This window comes from Microcebus murinus, chromosome 3, assembly GCF_040939455.1.
Source record: "Microcebus murinus isolate Inina chromosome 3, M.murinus_Inina_mat1.0, whole genome shotgun sequence".
Taxonomy (NCBI): domain Eukaryota; kingdom Metazoa; phylum Chordata; class Mammalia; order Primates; family Cheirogaleidae; genus Microcebus; species Microcebus murinus.
Genome location: NC_134106.1, coordinates 70,920,182 through 70,939,157, shown reverse-complemented (window position 1 = coordinate 70,939,157; position 18,976 = coordinate 70,920,182). Strand labels below are relative to the sequence as shown.

The window sequence follows — 18,976 nt, the reverse complement described above, 5'->3', positions numbered from 1 at the left end:
AGCACATAGGAAGACAGTGCCAAGGCTGTCCCTCAAGAGCTCAGTTTCTTGGGGAGACCAGACAGACATAAGATTCTAACTGCCATGTTTTGCTAAAGTTCCAAAATGAGTGAGTGGTATTATGAAGAACTAGCAGAGTGAAAAAGGAAAGAGCCAATCGCGTGGGGTGGGGCAGTCAGGAGGATCCATGGGCAAACTTGAACTGCCCTGAAGAAAAACGCAAGAGAAAGAGAAGGGAGAATACCTAACCAAAAAACAACCATGGAGGCCAAGAAGAGGAGGGCACAGCCAGAATAAAGACACAGATGGGCCTGGCAGGCGGGGCCCAGGCCGAGGTGGGATGCAGAGAAAGACAGGCAGGAGGGTGTCAGTCAACCTGCAGGGTCCTGAATACCAAAGGGCCTGTAACTTCATTCTCTAAGCCTTGGAGGTACAGATTGAAGCTTCAGACCAGGCCAAATATTTCAGAAAGATTAATCTTTCCAAAATCCACCTTCTTTCCAAGAAGATGGACAGGAGGCCCAATGAAGGTGGTTTTGCAAAGGAAAATAAAATAAAATAAAATCCAAGAGAGAAGCAACAGAGGAAGCCAGAAAATGGAAAGAAGTATTGTAGCTGAAGATCTTAAAAAAAAAAACAAATGGATATGACTTTTGTGACAAGAGAGAAAAATCGCAAAAGTCTGCAATTTGGTGTTCAGGTGATTGAAGACATTGAGCAGTTAAGAGGGACAGCTTGATGGACAGAGAAATTCAATTCAGTGACAACAGGACAACCAAGCTGAAATATTCACACCTGCAGGTCTGGGTTCTTTGGGAATTAGACTAACAAAAGACTTGGGAGTTACTCACTCAGAGGAAAAAGAATGGGTGAATTTCTGAAGAAACAGTCAAAGGAACAGAGAGGCCTGGCTCTGAGGGCCTCTTCCCCACCAGCACAGGGTAAGGCAAAGGACAATTTGTCAGAGATGCCCAGAAAGAGGAATTTCCATTTGGATGGCCAATAGTGTCTGATTCCACCAAGGACAAGACAGCTTTGAGAACAAGCCATTGGATTTGACGATCTGCTAACTGGTAAACTTTGGGAAAGCACAGAGGAAGACCGGGACCAAAGTGAGTTTATAAAAGTCATGAAAAATTATGAATGGCAAAGTAAGAGAAGCAATACTTGACGGAGAAGTTGAGCAGACGAAGGAACTGCAAGCAGGACAGACTGGAGTAGGGAACTCTGGCTGGGCCTGAAGGTAGAAGGAAAGGAGCTAGTGTAGATAGGCCTGAATAGGAAACACGGGAGGGGAGGGGAAAGACAGGGAAGGGGGGACTGAAGTCACTGTGGTCCTAGGGAATACTAGAGCCTGACAGAAGGTTCCTCAGGTTGGAGGAAAGTACTGTAACACTGGTGCACCAGTACAGAGAATGATCCAAGAAGAGTGGGCATTCATTTCTCACCTCCGTAGAGTAGGCTATCTGCCAAGAATGAAAATTTCAACGTAAAGCCATGGGCTGTTTTAAGCAAGGTGGAAGATAATCAGGATGGTCCCTACTGTAGACTTACTGTCTCGACAGCACAGAATTCATCATATTTCCATCACCTCCCACATTCTTTGTATTCCCCTGAGATTAGCTCAGAAACAACTCTTTAGGCTCTCTATAACAGGGCAGAACATGACCAGAACAGATTTAAACAAAACTTCAAATGACAATGTGATCCAAGACACAACCTTCACATATCCCAGAGGAACCCACTAAATATCTTAGATTTTAATAATTCATGACATGGGAGGGAAAGAGAATTTTTACTAATTACTCTTGGCATCTTATACCAGATGAGAGGACCATCGGATAGGTTAAGGTAAAATGCTCAGAGAGTATACTGGTTTCTATATAAAACTCAACTGTGTCTATTTTAGGCAACAAAGACAAAATGCAGTTTATGGGAAACCTAGCTCACAAAAGCCCTGTGAAAAAACTGCAGACCATAACCAAAACTCTCCTAACATGTTTCCTTGCATGAAGCATGAACTCGCCCTATTTCAAAAAGTTTCTACTGAGTATGGTTGTATGAAAGATCACAGTTTCAAATCATACTTAAAGTGAAGAACTCATGCTAGACAGGTTAGACTTGCAGGCAACAAAGCACACTTTTAGCCTCCTATTGCAGGTTACTGCTGAAGCCTTTAAGAGAATGTTGTGTTCAAAGTAGCCCTTTGCCCATCAGCATTTCCCCATCTTCTAGGTCTTTTTAGGGCACATCCCTCCCAAAGTAAGAGGCCTCAGTAGCAAAGCACCTCTACCTGCAGCTGCCTCCTAGGTGTGCAGAGACGGACAGTAGAGAGTGCAATGCCACACTCAAGGGCTAACTACAGCACAGAGCCAAGGCCCCAGGGAGGGTGGTCAGCAGCACAGCCTGCCCAGGCTGGCATCTCCCTTTGGTCACAGCCGTGTTTCCACATGTTCCCTCCAGGCGCACGCACAGCAAGAAAGGATGAAAGCCACCAGCAGAAACAAAGGGAACACAGGAGAACAATGTCACCAAAGTGCAGGTGCAAACCCTGAAGCAACCCCCGCCCCCGCCAGCCCAGACTTGCCACAGAACCCCAGACGAGGGTGTTTCTTAGGTCACAGTACTTTTTTCTTCATTTCTCTTGACATACAAACAGATCAGCAGGGACGACAAGGTTCTCAAGGATGAAAAAAATCAAAGCTGAAATGAGAGCAACACAATCTATTGGTAACATTCACCTTTTTCCAGAAGGATATACCATACCATTATGACTTTGGGGGAAAAAAAAAGGATCTTTTGGGACCTGCAGTTCAGGAAAAAAATTCACAATTAAGGCAAACTGACCCACTGCCATACAAACAGCAATTAAATATAAAAGCAAAAAAAAATATTTTTTTTGAGACAGGGTCTCACTCTCTTTTCCAGGCTAGAGTGTCATGGCATCAGCCTAGCTCACAGCAAACTCAAACTCCTGGGCTCAAGCAATCCTACTGCCTTAGCCTCCCAAGTAGCTGGGACTACAGGCATGTGCCACCATGCCTGGCTAATTATATATATATATATATATAAAATTTTTTTTAGTAGAGACGGGGTCTTGTTCTTGTTAAGGCTAGTCTGGAACTCCTGAGCTTAAACAATCTGCCTGCCTTGGCCTCCCATAGTGTTAGGATTACAGGCGTGAGCCACCACACCTGGCCACAAAAAAAATATTTTTAAAGCTAGTGTGAAATAAAGCAAATACTAGTAAGATATACACTTGATGGAAAGGTATGGGAATCCTGGCTTCTGCTCCATACTGTTCTGTATTTTTTTGAACTATTTACTTGCATTTTTTCCCAATAAAAAAATCCTAATATAGAAGGGAAATTCCTTAAGATCAGTTATCTGGGAAGGTCATATGCCAAAGCTAAATTTACAAGGTCACCTATCGGACTAGTCAGCAAAGATGTTCTGACTCAGTGCCTTGTTCTGTAGCTGATATGAGCTGTACAAGTGAATCATGTCCCCTATAGGAAGTCTGGGAACAATTCATAGTTGGGCCACCAAGTATTCTTTGCCAGTGTCCTCCTTGTTACTATACAAAACGGGGAAGGTTGGGTACGTGCTGGTAGCAACACAGTGAGTACAGTCTTCCTGCCTACACAGCTTGCTTTTAGAGAAAGACCCTTGTTTAGCTCTGCTGCCATGGGGTGGAAGGACTGGCTATTGTCAGGAGCTCTGGCTCACAATGCTTAATACACAGGGATGATGTGGAGAGGTGGAAGCCTATGTGCTTCTGTGCATGTTTGTTTCCAAGGAGTATAGTCTAGTGTTTTGCCACATAAAGTATGGTTACAGCAGCATTTGGTGTCACCTGAAAGCTCTGTAAAGATGTAGAAACATAGGCTCCACCCCACACCTAGTGAATCAGATATTACTTTTTATCACAATTCCCAAGGTGATCCATATGCTTATTAAAGTTTGTGAGGTACTGGTGGAGTACAAAAAGCTCAGGACTAGGAATCTAGGGAGTTGTGATATGGTCCTGGATTTGCCACTAACTTGTAGTAGAAACTTAGGAAAAAAAATCACAGCGGTTCTGAGTGGACTGTTTCCTCATGTATAGAGGGAGGAAGCTGTTGTGGTATACTTAAAGGTCTCCTCTAGCTCTAATACTGTAGATATGTACATATGGATGTTTCTAGTTTGTGGTCTGACAAAGGCAGGGACAATGGCAACAGCTCTTCCAGATCCAGCCACTGCTACTGAGCCAAATGCAAGCCCACTACTATCTACCTGAGGCTGCATATCCCTCCCATGGATCTGGCTCCTCTTTCCTTACCTTCTGGTCCAAACGTTGGTAGTCACTGGCCTTTGGCCGCCGAGTGACTTTGGATTTTTTTCCTTCCAGGACAAAAGCAATAATCTGAAAAAAGGTAAACGAAAATGATTCACAGGTGGCTCTGTAATAACATATTTCAGTCTCTAAAATCAAAGGTAGTCACGTGGTAATAGTACACATATTAATGATTCTGACTATAGAAAGAGCAGTACACCCACAAAGAGGCCTATTTAAACTATAACGATTTTAAGTCAGAATCCTTTATACTACTTAATAGGAAACAACAGATGAAGGAAGGCTGTCTGAACTCTAGCTTGAGGGAGCCTGTATGATTTATTCAAAGGTACTCAGTCAAAGATCTGCCAACTCCTCTCTAAGGAGTTGTCGAATAGGACATTTCATTTTTTAGAAAAATCATAATCAGAAATTGTTTCCTTTCATCTTTGTGGGGATTTCCGGAAAAAAAAAAAAAAAAAAAAAAAGAAATTGTTTCCTATCTATAAATGTACTATTTCATCCCACACTTTACTTCATCAACAACTACACTCTTAACGTTATCACTCTCCATGGTAAACACTTAGATGTAGAATAAGAAATGCACATTTTTATTGAAGGTCTTCCTCTATTCTTATGGCAATCATTAAACTGGACTCTCCAATTTTCAACAGGCTATATAGAAACTATCTTCTAAATTCCTGGGGCTCAATATGAAATACAAACATTTTGTCATTAGAGTGGTTGCCAAGGTTACCAAACTCTGCTGAAAAAGTAAAAGATACATGTTTCGGTGCAATTTCTGGGCTTTCTTCTAATTATTACTGATTGCAGAAGAGAGTTCCTGGGTTCTTAGCTTTTTGTATCAAAGACTAAATAACTGAAACCATTATTTAAGCCACTGAAAATAAAAGAATGCTGGGAAAGAAAGCTATAAATGATGCATTGTCTCAAGAATGGAAATTAGGTTGGAAGATAATGGCTCTGTCAAGCACTCAGGTCCACTGAGGCTGTAAAGGATCTAAGTTCAAGATTATGAGAGGAGACCCCACTTCAGGTCAGACCATAACAACATCTCAACTTGGCACCTAGTGTGGCAGCAGAGAGCACTTGTAGGAAACAGATGATGTAAAACACGACTTACAAAACAAGAGTTAAGAGTCGGCCGGGCGCTGTGGCTCACGCCTGTAATCCTAGCTCTTGGGAGGCCGAGGCGGGCGGATTGCTCAAGGTCAGGAGTTCAAAACCAGCCTGAGCAAGAGCAAGACCCCGTCTCTACTATAAATAGAAAGAAATTAATTGGCCAACTGATATATATATAAAAAAATTAGCCGGGCATGGTGGCGCATGCCTGTAGTCCCAGCTACCTGGGAGGCTGAGGCAGAAGGATCACTCGAGCCCAGGAGTTTGAGGTTGCTGTGAGCTAGGCTGACGCCACGGCACTCACTCTAGCCTGCGCAACAAAGCGAGACTCTGTCTCAAAAAAAAAAAAAAAAAAAAAAAAAAAAAAAAAAAAAAAGAGTTAAGAGTCTTAGTAGAGTGTGAGGAAAAAATGAAGTTTGTCTTAAAATTCCCTGTTCTTGCAGGCAGATGAGTGATGGATACCCACCCCCATGGCCAAGTTTACAGGGTGGAGGAAATCCCATTCCTCTCCCTAAGGCAACTCTTGACTTACCTTTCGCTTGTTGTGATAAGCAATATAGAGGACAGCAACAAAAATGGCTGCAGTCACCAGATATGCAAAGAAGTGGCTGCTCTCTGCACTGGCATTTCCAACATTGTCCTTATAAAGGTCATCCTTCTCGCTACTCATGGGATCCACAAGTATCCCTTCCCGGTTCTCACTGGAGGCAGGGCCAGACACCTTTTCTTTCTCTTCTTTGGGTGGTAAGCCCTCTTCAGGCTCTGTATCACCTTCTTCAGCATCTTTGGGCTCCGCATCTTCAGCAGGCTCTGGAGACTTATCTTCCTCCTGCTTGGAAGAAGTGAGGTCAGGGTCCATTAACACTTTCTCCCCAGATTCAGTTCTGGGAGCATTCGGAGACGTCTCTCCATCAGCTACTTGGTTTATGTTGGGGGCGTCCTTGTTATCAGATGAGAGGATGGAGGGGGGCTTGGAGTTGTCTTTCGCGGGATGTGAGTCCAAATTTGACCTACTGGAGCCGCCTTCTTGAGAAGACGGCTGCTCCACAACTGAGCTGTTAGAGACATCTCTCGTGGAAGACACGTTCTGAACAAGTGGATCAGAAAGATGTTCCTCGTTAGGCAGCTGGCTCGAGGTGGGCTGAATGGAGTCGCTTCCTTGAGGTGGTGGTCGACTTACAGACCCGGAGGACGTACTTCTGGTGATTGGCGGCAGGATGCTGGTCAAGTCTACAGAAATAAAGAAAACAGTTACCCCTGGAGAAGGGCAGGCCAGAAGAAGGCATATCCCAGAGCTGGAAGATATAAGGGAAAACCGGCGAACAGAGGTGGGGGGTGGGGCGGGGGACGGTGACAAGCAGAGAGGTGGGTCGGGCAGGGAAGAAGCGAGCCCAGATAGCGACCGGGCGAGGAGAGAACAGCTGGCCAGGAGGCAAGAGTGGGATTGGGATGGGGGCGTAGGGGGATTTACCCGCCGCCGCAACGCTCAGCAGGACCAACGCAACCAGGAACCGCATCCTGCACGGATTGCGCTTCCGCCTTCTACCGCTCTCGCGAGATCCGCGCACGGGGCTCCACGCACGCAGCTCCGCCCCTTCCTGCGCGCGCCTCCGCCTAGCGCCGCGGCGCACAGACTACAGGAGGTACTCGGCTGACCACTGCGGTGGGGTGGGTTCGTTGCTGTCTGCTGGTGATGCGGTTTCCATAGTAGAAGGCAAGCCACCTCGTCCTAGTTTTTCTTCTCCGCAGCAGTCACAACAGACTGGCAGTCCCCTTTTCCTTCTCTCCTCTCGTACTTTCAAGTCAACGCAAACTGAGCAGGAGCTCCTTCGCCTTGCGCACCAGCCCACAGGAGTGAAGTCGCCTCTTCTCCGCATCCTCTGCTTGCGTTTCTAACCTCTCCCTCTCTGGTGGTTCTTTGCCCGCAGCACATAAACATGTTTTCTCTGGTCTTTCCCATCTGGAAACAAACCCATCACATCATCTACTAGCGTTGGCTTTGCATCCCGGCTCTCCTTGCTCCTGACTCCACGGAAACAATGCTCTCCGAGGTCGCCAAAGAGCTTTTCCAAAAAGTTAGTCCTTTTTCTAATCATAAAAGTGTAGAAGTAAAAAACAATACCTTACTTCCACCCTTCCGGGATAACCACTATTAATGTTGCTTTAGTGTATTTTCTGCCCTGCAAATAGTTAATGGTTTTGGTTAGGTAATATAATGATTAAAAAATTAAAACGGAATTAAAAATATGTAAACGTTAGAAAATCCTTGCTCCTTATCCCTCCACAGGTTACTATTTGTGTTAGTTTATTGTGTTTCCATCTAGGGTTTTTTGTTTTGTTTTGTTTTTGAGACAGGGCCTCGCTCTGTCACTCAGGCTGGAGTGCAGTGGTGAGGTCGTAGCTCACTGCAGCCTCCAACTCCTGGGCTCAAGAGATCCCCAGATCTTGGAGTTGCTGGGATTACATGAGTGAGCCACCATGCCTGGCTCTAGTTTTTTTTTCTTTTAAACAAATACAAATACTTTTTGCCTTCCTAATTCATGTATTTTCTTTGACTTTTTTCCCATGCATATTCATTTTCTCCTCAAATTGGGATCATTGGGTAGTTTTTTATCCTGTTTACAGTTACTATTATGTTTATACATTTAAGTGTTGCTTGAAATCATTTTATGAACATTTGCCAGGCTAGCTGCTTTGTAGACAGTGATTTTAAAAAATGAGGGAATAGACTGGTCTCGGTGGCTCACACCTATAATCCTAGCACTCTGAGAGGCCAAGGTGGGTGGATTCCTTTAGGTGAGGAGTTCAAGACCAGCCTGAGCAACAGTGAGACCCCTGTCTCTACTAAAAATAGAAAAATTAGCTGGGTGTCCTGGTCTGTGCCTGTAGTCCCATCTACTTGGGAGTCTGAAGGAAGGGGATGGCTTGAGTCCAGGAATTTGAGGTTGTAACAAACAAATGGCCAACAGATATATGAAAAAATGTTCAACATCAATAATCATCACGAAAATGCAAATCAAAGCCACAGTGAGGCCACCTTGGTGGCTCACACCTGTAATCCCAGTGCTTGGGGTGGGGCTGAAGCAAGATGACCATTTGAGGCCAGGAGTTTGAGACCAGCCTGGGCAATATAGCAAGACCTCGTCTCTACTAAAATTATTTATTTATTTATTTTTGAGACAGAGTCTGGCTCTGTTGCCCTGTCTAGAGTGCTGTGGCATCAGTCTAGTTCACAGCAACCTCAAAGTCCTGAGCTCAAGCAATCCTTCTGCCTCAGCCTCCCGAGTAGGTGGGACTACAGGCACATGCCACCATGCCCGACTAATTTTTTTCTATATGTTTTTAGTTGGCCAATTATTTTCTTTCTATTTTTAGTAGAGACGGGGTCTCACTCTTGCTTAGGCTAGTTTTGAACTCCTGACCTTGAGCGATCCTCCTGCCTCGGCCTCCCAGAGTGCTAGGATTATAAGCGTGAGCCACCGCATCTGGCCTACTGAAATTATTTTTAAAAAATTAGCCAGGCATGGGAAAACATTCCTGTAGTCCTAGCTACTCAGGAGGCTGAGGTGGGAAGATCCTTTTTTTTGAATTTTTTTTTTTTTTTTTTTGAGACAGAGTCTCGCTTTGTTGTCCAGGCTAGAGTGAGTGCCGTGGCGTCAGCCTAGCTCACAGCAACCTCAAACTCCTGGGCTCGAGCGATCCTTCTGCCTCAGCCTCCCGAGTAGCTGGGACTACAGGCATGCGCCACCATGCCCGGCTAATGTTTTCTATATATATTAGTTGGTCAATTGATTTCTTTCTATTTATAGTAGAGACGGGGTCTCGCTCTTGCTCAGGCTGGTTTTGAACTCCTGACCTTGAGCAATCTGCCCGCCTCAGCCTCCCAGAGAGCTAGGATTACAGGCGTGAGCCACCGCACCCGGCCAAGATCCTTTGATCCCAGGAGTTCAAGGCTACAGTGAGCTATGATCCTGCTACTGCACTCCAGCCTGGGTGATGGAAGGAGACCCTGTCTCTAAAACAAAACAAAACACAATGAAATATCTCACTACAGTTAGAATGGCTAGTAAAGACAAAAAGTACCAAATGCTGACGAGGAAAGGAGAATGCTCTTACACTGTGAGTGGGAATGTAAATTTGTACCACCATTATGGAAAATAATATGGAGGTTATTCAACAAACTAAAAACTGCTAAAGATCTAGCTGTCCCACTGCTGGGCATATGTCCAAAACAAAGGAAATAAATTATCAAAGAGCTCTCCACTCCCATCTTTATTGTAGCACTATTCACAATAGGTGAGATATGGAGTCACCCTACGTGTCCAACAGGTGAATGGATTAAGAAAACATAAGTCCATATACATAATACAATAGTATTTGGCCATAAAAAATGAAATTCTGTCCTTTGCAGCAATGTGGATGGAACTGGAGGTCATAATGTTAAATGAAATAAGACAGGTATAGAAAGGCAAATATCTCATGTTCTCACTCATATATGGGGGCTAAAATATATATATGAGAACATATATATATGTTCTCACTCATATATGGGTGGTGCATCTCATGGAAGTAGAGAGAATGGTGGTTACCAGAAGCAGAAGGTGGAGGGATGAAGAAAAGTCGGTTAATGGTACAAAAATACAGTTAAATAGAAGGAATGATTTCTAATATTCAATAGTACAGTAGAAAAATAATAGTTAACAATAATTGATTATATATTTCAAAATAGCTAGAAGAGAAGAATTATAATTTTTGCAACACAAAGGATAGATAAATGTTTCAGGTGCTATCCCAATTATCCTGATTTGATCATTACAGATTGTATACATGTATGAAAATATCACATGTACCCCCCCAAATATGTACAACCATGATGTATGTATTTTTTTAAATGATAACTTCATGGAGCATGGAATCTAGTGGGGCGGCCGGGTGCGGTAGCTCACGCCTGTAATCCTAGCACTCTGGGAGGCCGAGGCGGGTGGATTGCTCGAGGTCAGGAGTTCGAAACCAGCCTGAGCAAGAGTGAGACCCTGTCTCTACTATAAATACAAAGAAATTAATTGGCTAACTAATATATATAGAAAAAATTAGCCGGGCATGGTGGCGCATGCCTGTAGTCCCAGCTACTCGGGAGGCTAAGGCAGGAGGATTGCTTGAGCCCAGAAGTCTGAGGTTGCTGTGAGCTAGGCTGATGCCACGGCACTCACTCTAGCCTGGGCAACAAAGTGAGACTCTGTCTCAAAAAAAAAAAAAAAAAGAAAGAAATCTAGTGGGGCAAATACATATTTTCCCTACTACACAAATGTGTGTGCGCACATGCACATTTTAAGCACTGCTGGAAAGAAGAGTATGGAAATTATGAAATCAGTTGAGGAAACAGCCCTTGAGCTGAAGACCAGAGGTTGTAGGTATATGTCAGGTGAGAGTGAAAAGAAGAGGAGGTACAGCATGTGCAATTGCAGGTTGGAACCCAGTGTTTTGATGATTCTAAAGACCACAATGTCAGATAGCAGTGAGCAAGGAAAATGGCAGGAAGGAGGCTGGAGCGGAGGCTGGAGTACATGATCTGGTCCACAGCATAAATCTGTTGTGTGTTTTTTCTCCAGGCAGTGTTCTTATCTGGGATAGGAATAGAGAAGGCAGATTATTGCACTAACTCCTAACTCACACCAATTTGGTTTAAGGGAGCGGTAGGAAATAACTTAATAAATATGGAAATTTCCTTGAACCCTTTCATGATAAAAACAATCAACAAACTGGGAAAAAAAGGGAAATTCCTTAACCTGGAAGAAGGCTTGGACAAAAAATCTGCAAGCAATATTATATTTAATTGTAAAAGACTGGATGCTTTCCCTCTAAAATGAACAACAATGATACCTGCTCTCACCATTTCTATGCATCATTGTACTGGAGGTTCCAGCCAGGACAGTTAGGCAAAAACAAGAAATAAAAGGCATCCAGATTGTAAAGGAAGAAGTAAAACTATTGCTATTTGCAGCTGACATAATCTCTTTTTTTTTTTTTTTTTTTTTGGAGACAGCATCTTTCTCTGTCATCCAGGCTGCAGTGCAGTGTCCCAATCATAGCTCACTGTAACTTAGGATTCCTGGACTCAAGTGCTCCTCTGGCCTAAGCCTCAAAAGTACTGGAATTACAGGTGTGAGCCATCATGCCCAGCTGAAATCAATTGTATTAATATTTCTAAACCTTTGCAGTGGACAACTTGAAAATGAAACTAAGAAACAATTCCGTGTACCATAGTATCAAAAATAATAAAATCCTTAGAAATAAGTTTAACAAAAGAGGTACAAAACTTATACTGTAAAACTACAAAATATTGTTGAAAGAAATTGAGAGACCTAAATAAATGGAAAGATGTCCTATATTCATGGATTCTAAGACTCGATCGTGTTAACATGGCTGGGCTCCCAAGTTGATTTACACTCCCTATTAAAATCCCAGCTGGCTTTTGCAGAATTGATAACCAGGTTCTAAAATTATTATAGAAATGTAAGAGGCACAGAAAATATAAAACAGACTTGAAAAAGAAGAACCAAACTGGAGGACTCACACTTCCTAATTTTAAAACTCACCACAAAGCTACAGTAATTAGGACAGTGTGGTATGGGCATAAAGAAAAACATCTTTGCTAACTAGCTCATAGGTCAGCTTCACAAATCAGCCCTGCTGTACTACCTTCTGAAATAATTGGTTTTAAGAAGTGTTGTTCTTCATTATAAATTTATTTCTGATTAAAAAACACAAATATAAATAATTCCAAACAATACAGAACGGTATGGAGCAGAAGCCAGGATTCCCATAGCTCTCTCTCAAGAGTATATCCTTATACTCTATGTTATTCCAAAATGATTTAAAAGATAATTCATCTGCTTTGCTTTTATTACTTGCTGTTTGTATGGCAGTGGGTTAGTTTGTATTAATTGTGATTTTTCCCCTGAACTGCAGGTCCCAAAAGATCCTTTTTTTTTCTCCCCAAAGTCATAACGGTATGGTATATCCCTCTGGAAAAAGGTGAATGTTACCAATAGATTGTGTTGCTCTCATTTCAGCTTTGATTTTTTTGTCCTTGAGAACCTTGTCGTCCCTGCTGATCTGTTTGTATGTCAAGAGAAATGAAGAAAAAAGTACTGTGACCTAAGAGACACCTCGTCTGGTGTTCTGTGGCAAGTTTGGGCTGGCGGGGGCGGGGATTGCTTCGGGGTTTGCACCTGCACTTTGGTGACATTGTTCTCCTGTGTTCCCTTTGTTTCTGCTGGTGGCTTTCATCCTTTCTTGCTGTGCGTGTGCGTGGAGGGAGCATGTGGAAACACGGCTGTGACCAAAGGGAGATGCCAGCCTGGGCAGGCTGTGCTGCTGACCACCCTCCCTGGGGCCTTGGCTCTGTGCTGTAGTTAGCCCTTGAGTGTGGCATTGCACTCTCTACTGTCCGTCTCTGCACACCTAGGAGGCAGCTGCAGGTAGAGGTGCTTTGCTACTGAGGCCTCTTTCTTTGGGAGGGATGTGCCCTAAAAAGACCTAGAAGATGGTGAAATGCTGATGGGCAAAGGGCTACTTTGAACACATTATTCTCTTAAAGGCTTCAGCAGTAACCCACAACAGGAGGCTAAAAGTGTGCTTTGTTGCCTCCAAGTCTAACCTGTCTAGCATGAGTTCTTCACCTTTTCTGATATTTTATATGACGAGAGACAACGTCAGTCAACTTTCATTTGGTTGTACTGAACATAAAAGTGAACTTGGGGTTTCTGGAAGTAAGGCCACTGTTCCCATCACAGATTTTTTATAAATATGATTTGAAACAGTGTGATCTTTTTCATACAACCATACTCAGTAGGAACTTTTTGAAATAGGGCAATTTTATGCTTCATGCAAGAAAACATGTAGGAGAGTTTTGGTTATGGTCTGTAGTTTTTTCACAGGGCTTTTGTGAGCTAGGTTTCCCACAAACTGCATTTTGTCTTTGATGCCTAAAATACAAAATTGACTTATATTTAGAAATCACTGGCTGGGTACCATGGCTCATGCCTATAAACCTAGCACTCTGGGAGGCCAAGGTAGGAGGATCAGCTGAGGTCAGGGGATCAAGACCAGCCTGAGCAAGAGCTAGATCCCAATTCCTCTAACACACATGGCAGTCCCACCTGCTTGGAAGGCTGAGGCAGGAGGATCACTTGAAGCCAGGAGTTTGAGGTTGCAGTGAGCTGTGATGATGCCACTGCACTCTAGCTGGGGTGACAGAGCAAGACTCTGGCTCAAGAAAAAATAAAAAAGAATAAACCACTGTACCCTCTAACCATTGTACCTTAATCTATTTGATGCTCCTTTCATCTTGTATAAGATAACAAAGGTAATTAGTAAAAATTCTCTTTCCCTCCCATGTCATGAATTATTAAAATCTAAGATATTTAGTGGGTTCCTCTGGGATATGTGAAGGTTGTGTCTTGGATCACATTGTCTTTGAAGTTTTGTTTAAATCTGTTCTGGTCATGTTCTGCCCTGTTATAGAGAGCCTAAAGAGTTGTTTCTGAGCTAATCTCAGGGAAATACAAAGAATGTGGGAGGCGATGGAAATATGATGAATTCTGTGCTGTCGAGACAGTAAGTCTACAGTAGGGACCATCCTGATTATCTTCCACCTTGCTTAAAACAGCCCATGGCTTTACGTTGAAATTTTCATTCTTGGCAGATAGCCTACTCTATGGAGGTGAGGAATGAATGCCCACTCTTCTTGGATCATTCTCTGTACTGGTGCACCAGTGTTACAGTACTTTCCTCCAACCTGAGGAACCTTCTGTCAGGCTCTAGTATTCCCTAGGACCACAGTGACTTCAGTCCCCCCTTCCCTGCCTTTCCCCTCCCCTCCCGTGTTTCCTATTCAGGCCTATCTACACTAGCTCCTTTCCTTCCACCTTCAGGCCCAGCCAGAGTTACTCACTCTAGTCTGTCCTGCTTGCAGTTCCTTCCTGTGCTCAGCATCTCCAGCGAATGCACAGAGTCTGAGGTGGAACATGCTTGCTGTGTTTGAAAACAGCAAAGAGTGTGTCTGAGGTGGAGACCATAGTGACGGGAGAAAATATCAGTTTGTGGCCTTGTAGGGTGTTGTAAAACATTTACCCTAAGTGATGGAAAACAGTGGAATGATAGGATTTAGAACCTGCTTTGTTTGGGTTTTCTTCTTTTAAAATAACATTGATGAAATTTTTATTATATATTATTTTATTTTGAATGAAACAAAAAGATTTCAGTTGTTGGACTGTACTTCTTTTCAAAATCATATCAAATTCATTTGTATAGAATAGGAAAATATCTTAATTTTAAAGGAAACTTTGGCCAGGTATGGTGACTCATGCCTGGAATCCTAGCACTATGGGAGGATCTCTTGAGCCCAGGAGTTCAATACCAGCCTTAGCAACATAGCAAGACCTTATCTCTACAAAAAAAAATTTTTTTTGAGATAAAGTCTTACTCCATTGCCCTGAATAGACCTTAAGTTCAGCAGTGGACTGCACATATCATGGCAGTCCTATAAGATTATAAATGGAGCTGAAATATTTCTATTGTGTAGTGAAGAGACAGCCATTCTAACATAGCACAATACATTGCTCACATGTTTGTGGGGATGATGGTGTCAACAAACCTACTACTTTGCAAGTCCTAGAAAAATCTAGCACATCGAATTATGTACAGTATGTAGTAATTAATAGTGACATAAATGACAGTGTTACTGGTTTATACTTTTTTTTTTGAGACAGAGTCTTGCTCTGTTGCCCAAGTTGGAGTGCCTTGGCGTCAGCCTAGCTTACAGCAACCTCAAACTCCTGGGCTCAAGTGATCCTCCTGCCTCAGCCTCCTGAGCAGCTGGGACTACAGGCATGCACCACCATGCACGGCTAATTTTATATATAAAATTATATATTATATATAATATATATATATAGTTGTCCAACTAAGTTTTCTTTTTTTTTTTTTTTTGAGACAGAGTCTCGCTTTGTTGCCTAGGCTAGAGTGAGTGCCATGGCGTCAGCCTAGCTCACAGCAACCTCAAACTCCTGGGCTCAAGTGATCCTTCTGTCTCAGCCTCCCAAGTAGCTGGGACTACAGGCATGAGCCACCATGCCCGGCTAATTTTTTCTATATATATTAGTTGGCCAATTAGTTTCTTTCTATTTATAGTAGAGATGAGGTCTCGCTCTTGCTCAGGCTGGTTTCGAACTCCCGACCTTGAGCAATCCGCCCGCCTCGGCCTCCCAGAGAGCTAGGATTACAGGCGTGAGCCACCGCGCCCGGCCAGTTTTCTTTTTTTTTAGTAGAGACAGGGTCTTGCTCTTGCTCAGGCTGTTCTCGAACTCCTGAGCTCAAATAATCCGCCCACCTCGGCTTTCCAGAGTGCTAGGATTATAGGCGTGAACCACTGCGCCCTGCCTACTATACTTTTTTTTTTTTCAGACAGAGTCTCGCTCTGTTGCCCAGGCTAGAGTGAGTGCCATGGCGTCAGCCTAACTCACAGCAACCTCACACTCCTGAGCTCAATGAATCCTTCTGCTCAGCCTCCCGAGTAGCTGGGACTACAGGCATGCGCCACCATGCCCGGCTAATTTTTTTTACGTATATTAGTTGGCCAATTAATTTTTTTTTTTTTTTTTTTTGAGACAGAGTCTCGCTTTGTTGCCCAGGCTAGAGTGAGTGCCGTGGCGTCAGCCTAGCTCACAGCAACCTCAAACTCCTGGGCTTGAGCGATCCTTCTGCCTCAGCCTCCCGGGTAGCTGGGACTACAGGCATGCGCCACCATGCCCGGCTAATTTTTTATATATATATCAGTTGGCCAATTAATTTCTTTCTATTTATAGTAGAGACGGGGTCTCGCTCTTGCTCAGGCTGGTTTCGAACTCCTGACCTTGAGCAATCCGCCCGCCTCGGCCTCCCAAGAGCTTGGATTACAGGCGTGAGCCACAGCGCCCGGCCTAATTTTTTATTTATAGTAGAGACCGGGTCTCACTCTTGCTCAGGCTGGTTTCGAACTCCTGACCTCGAGCAATCCGCCCACCTCGGCCTCCTCCGAGAGTGCTAGGATTATAGGCGTGAGCGGCCACGCCCTGCCTACTATACTTTTTATCATTATTTTTGAGTGTACTCCTACTTATTAAAAACAAAAGTTAACTGTAAAGCAGCCTCAGGCCTGTCCTTCAGAAGGTATTCCAGAAGGAATTGTTATCATAGGCGATGACAGCTCCATTCATGTTGCTGCTCCTGAAGACCTTTCAATAGGACAAGATGTGGAAGTGGAAGACAGTGATATTGGTGATCCTGACCCTTTGTGTCTTAATTTTTAAGAAAAAAGTTTGAAAAGTAACAGAGAAAAAACCAAAAAATTAAAAAACAAGAAAAAAGCTTATATAGTATTTTCGTACAGCTTGTATGATGTGTTTGTTTCAAGCTAAGTGTTATTACAAGAGTCAGAAAGTTAAAAAAAGTTTGTAAGTAAAAAGTTACAGTAAACTAAGGTTAACTGTTTATTGAAGAAAAATATTTCTTTATAAACTTACTGTAGCCTAAGTGTGGAGTGCTTATGAAGTCTACAGTAGTATACAACAATGTCCTAGGTCTTAACATTCACTCACTACTCAGTCACCCAGAGCAACTTCCTGTCCTGCAAGGTCTATTCATGGTTAAGTGTCCTACACAAGTATACCAATTTTTATCTTTTTTTTTCTTTTTAAGACAGGTTCTCACTCTGTCACCCAGGCTATTGTGCAGTGGCACGATCATAGTTCACTGTAATCTCAAACTCCTGGGCTCAAGTGATCCTCCTGCCTTGGCCTCTCAAGTAGCTGGGACTACATGCTCATGCCATGACACCTGGATAATTTTTTTTATATTTTGTAGAGATGGGGTCTTGCTATATTGCCTAGGCTAGTTTCAAACTCCTGAGTTTGAGCAATCCTCCCGCCTTAGCCTCCCAACATGCTGGGATTCCTGGTATGAGTCACTGTGCCTGGCCCTTTTTAATCTTTTATACCATATTTTTACTGTGACTTTTCTATGTTTAGATACACAAATACTTAACACTGTGTTACAGTTGCCTACAGAATTAGTACAGTAACACATTGTACTGGTTCCGAGCCTGGTAGCAACAGGCTACCCCATACAGCTTAGCTGTGTGTGGGGGCTGCACCACCTGGGTCTGTGGCAGTGCACTCCGTGATGCTCACACAATGATAAAATGGCATAATGACACATTTCTCAGAACTTCAGTTGTTAAGCAATGCATGACTGTATACAAGATGTCTAGAATAGACAGATTTAGAGACAAAGGAGATTAGTGGTTGCTTAGGGCCAGTGGGGGGTAGGGAGGAACTGGGGAAACAGAGTGATTTCCAAAGGGTATGGTTTTTTTTTTTTTTTTCTGAGACAGAGTCTCGCTTTGTTGCCCAGGCTAGAGTGAGTGCCGTGGTGTCAGCCTAGCTCACAGCAACCTCAAACTCCTGGGCTCAAGAAATCCTGCTGTCTCAGCACCCCCAGTAGCTGGGACTACAGGCATGCGCCACCATGCCTGGCTAATTTTTTCTGTACATATTAGTTGGCCAATTAATTTCTATTTATAGTAGAGACGGGGTCTCGCTCTTGCTCAGGCTGGTTTCGAACTCCTGACCTCGAGCAATCCGCCCGCCCTGGCCTCCCAGAGTGCTAGGATTATAGGCGTGAGCCACTGCGCCCGGCCTATGGGGTTTAAGAGAGATGAAAATGTTCTAAAATTGATAGTGGTGGTGGATATACAACTCTGAACATACTAAAAACCAATGAATTGTTATTTTAAATAAGTGAGTTGTAGATTTTTTTTTTTTTTTTTTGAGACAGAGTCTCACTTTATTGCCCAGGCTAGAGTGAGTGCCGTGGCATCAGCCTAGCTCACAGCAACCTCAAACTCCTGGGCTCAAGTCATCTTCCTGCCTCAGCCTCCCAAGTAGCTGGGACTACAGACATGCGCCACCATGCCCGGCTAATTTTATATATATATATATATATAATATATAATATATATATATATATTCGTTGGCCAATTAATTTCTTTCTATTTATAGTAGAGACGGGGTCTCGCTAGTTGTAGCTTTAAACAGGTAAATCGTATCTCAATAAAATTGTTAAACAAACTGCAATCCTTGTTAAAAGGGCAAGCATACAGAGGATGTGCCTGACATCTTGGCAGTCACAAGTCAAGTAGGTGTTAGAAGCGTAAGCAGAATGTCTTCCAAATTAATTTAAATCAACTATAATATAAAAAGATTCCCCCCTTCACATCTCAGTCATCAATACTGACTGGTCTATGCACATTTGAGACTGGAAGCAGGGCTGGAGTTTTCTAATTGTGTCAGCATGTTTTACATCCCCCTCCAACAAGTGGCAGCTCCTTTGCACATTTGCAAAAATCTAACACAGGGCTTGGCATGAAAAAAGTGGTTTGATTCAACGAAAGGACTGAAGAAACACTCAGAAAAG

At 43.3% G+C, this 18,976-nt stretch overlaps 1 protein-coding gene across 1 annotated transcript; it reads right to left on the bottom strand.

Moving 5' to 3' along the window:
* Positions 1-2,650: 2,650 nt before the first annotated feature.
* TGOLN2 (trans-golgi network protein 2) lies at positions 2,651-7,018 on the bottom strand. The gene is made up of 4 exons (XM_012774271.3): positions 6,933-7,018; positions 5,994-6,691; positions 4,325-4,408; positions 2,651-2,703 (listed from the first exon to the last, which is right to left on the bottom strand). The coding sequence occupies exons 1-4, from the start codon at positions 6,976-6,978 to the stop codon at positions 2,698-2,700; spliced, it is 834 nt and encodes a 277-aa protein (XP_012629725.2). The 5' UTR covers positions 6,979-7,018; the 3' UTR covers positions 2,651-2,697.
* Positions 7,019-18,976: the final 11,958 nt, after the last annotated feature.

Excerpts from the sequence above, each read along its gene's own strand:
- TGOLN2 (XM_012774271.3), bottom strand. The coding sequence starts at position 6,978 with ATGCGGTTCCTGGTTGCGTTGGTCCTGCTGAGCGTTGCGGCGGCGG. Across the intron at positions 6,692-6,932 it reads GCTGAGCGTTGCGGCGGCGG|ACTTGACCAGCATCCTGCCG; the intron begins GTAAATCCCCCT and ends TTATTTCTGTAG. Across the intron at positions 4,409-5,993 it reads CTTATCACAACAAGCGAAAG|ATTATTGCTTTTGTCCTGGA; the intron begins GTAAGTCAAGAG and ends ACCTTTTTTCAG.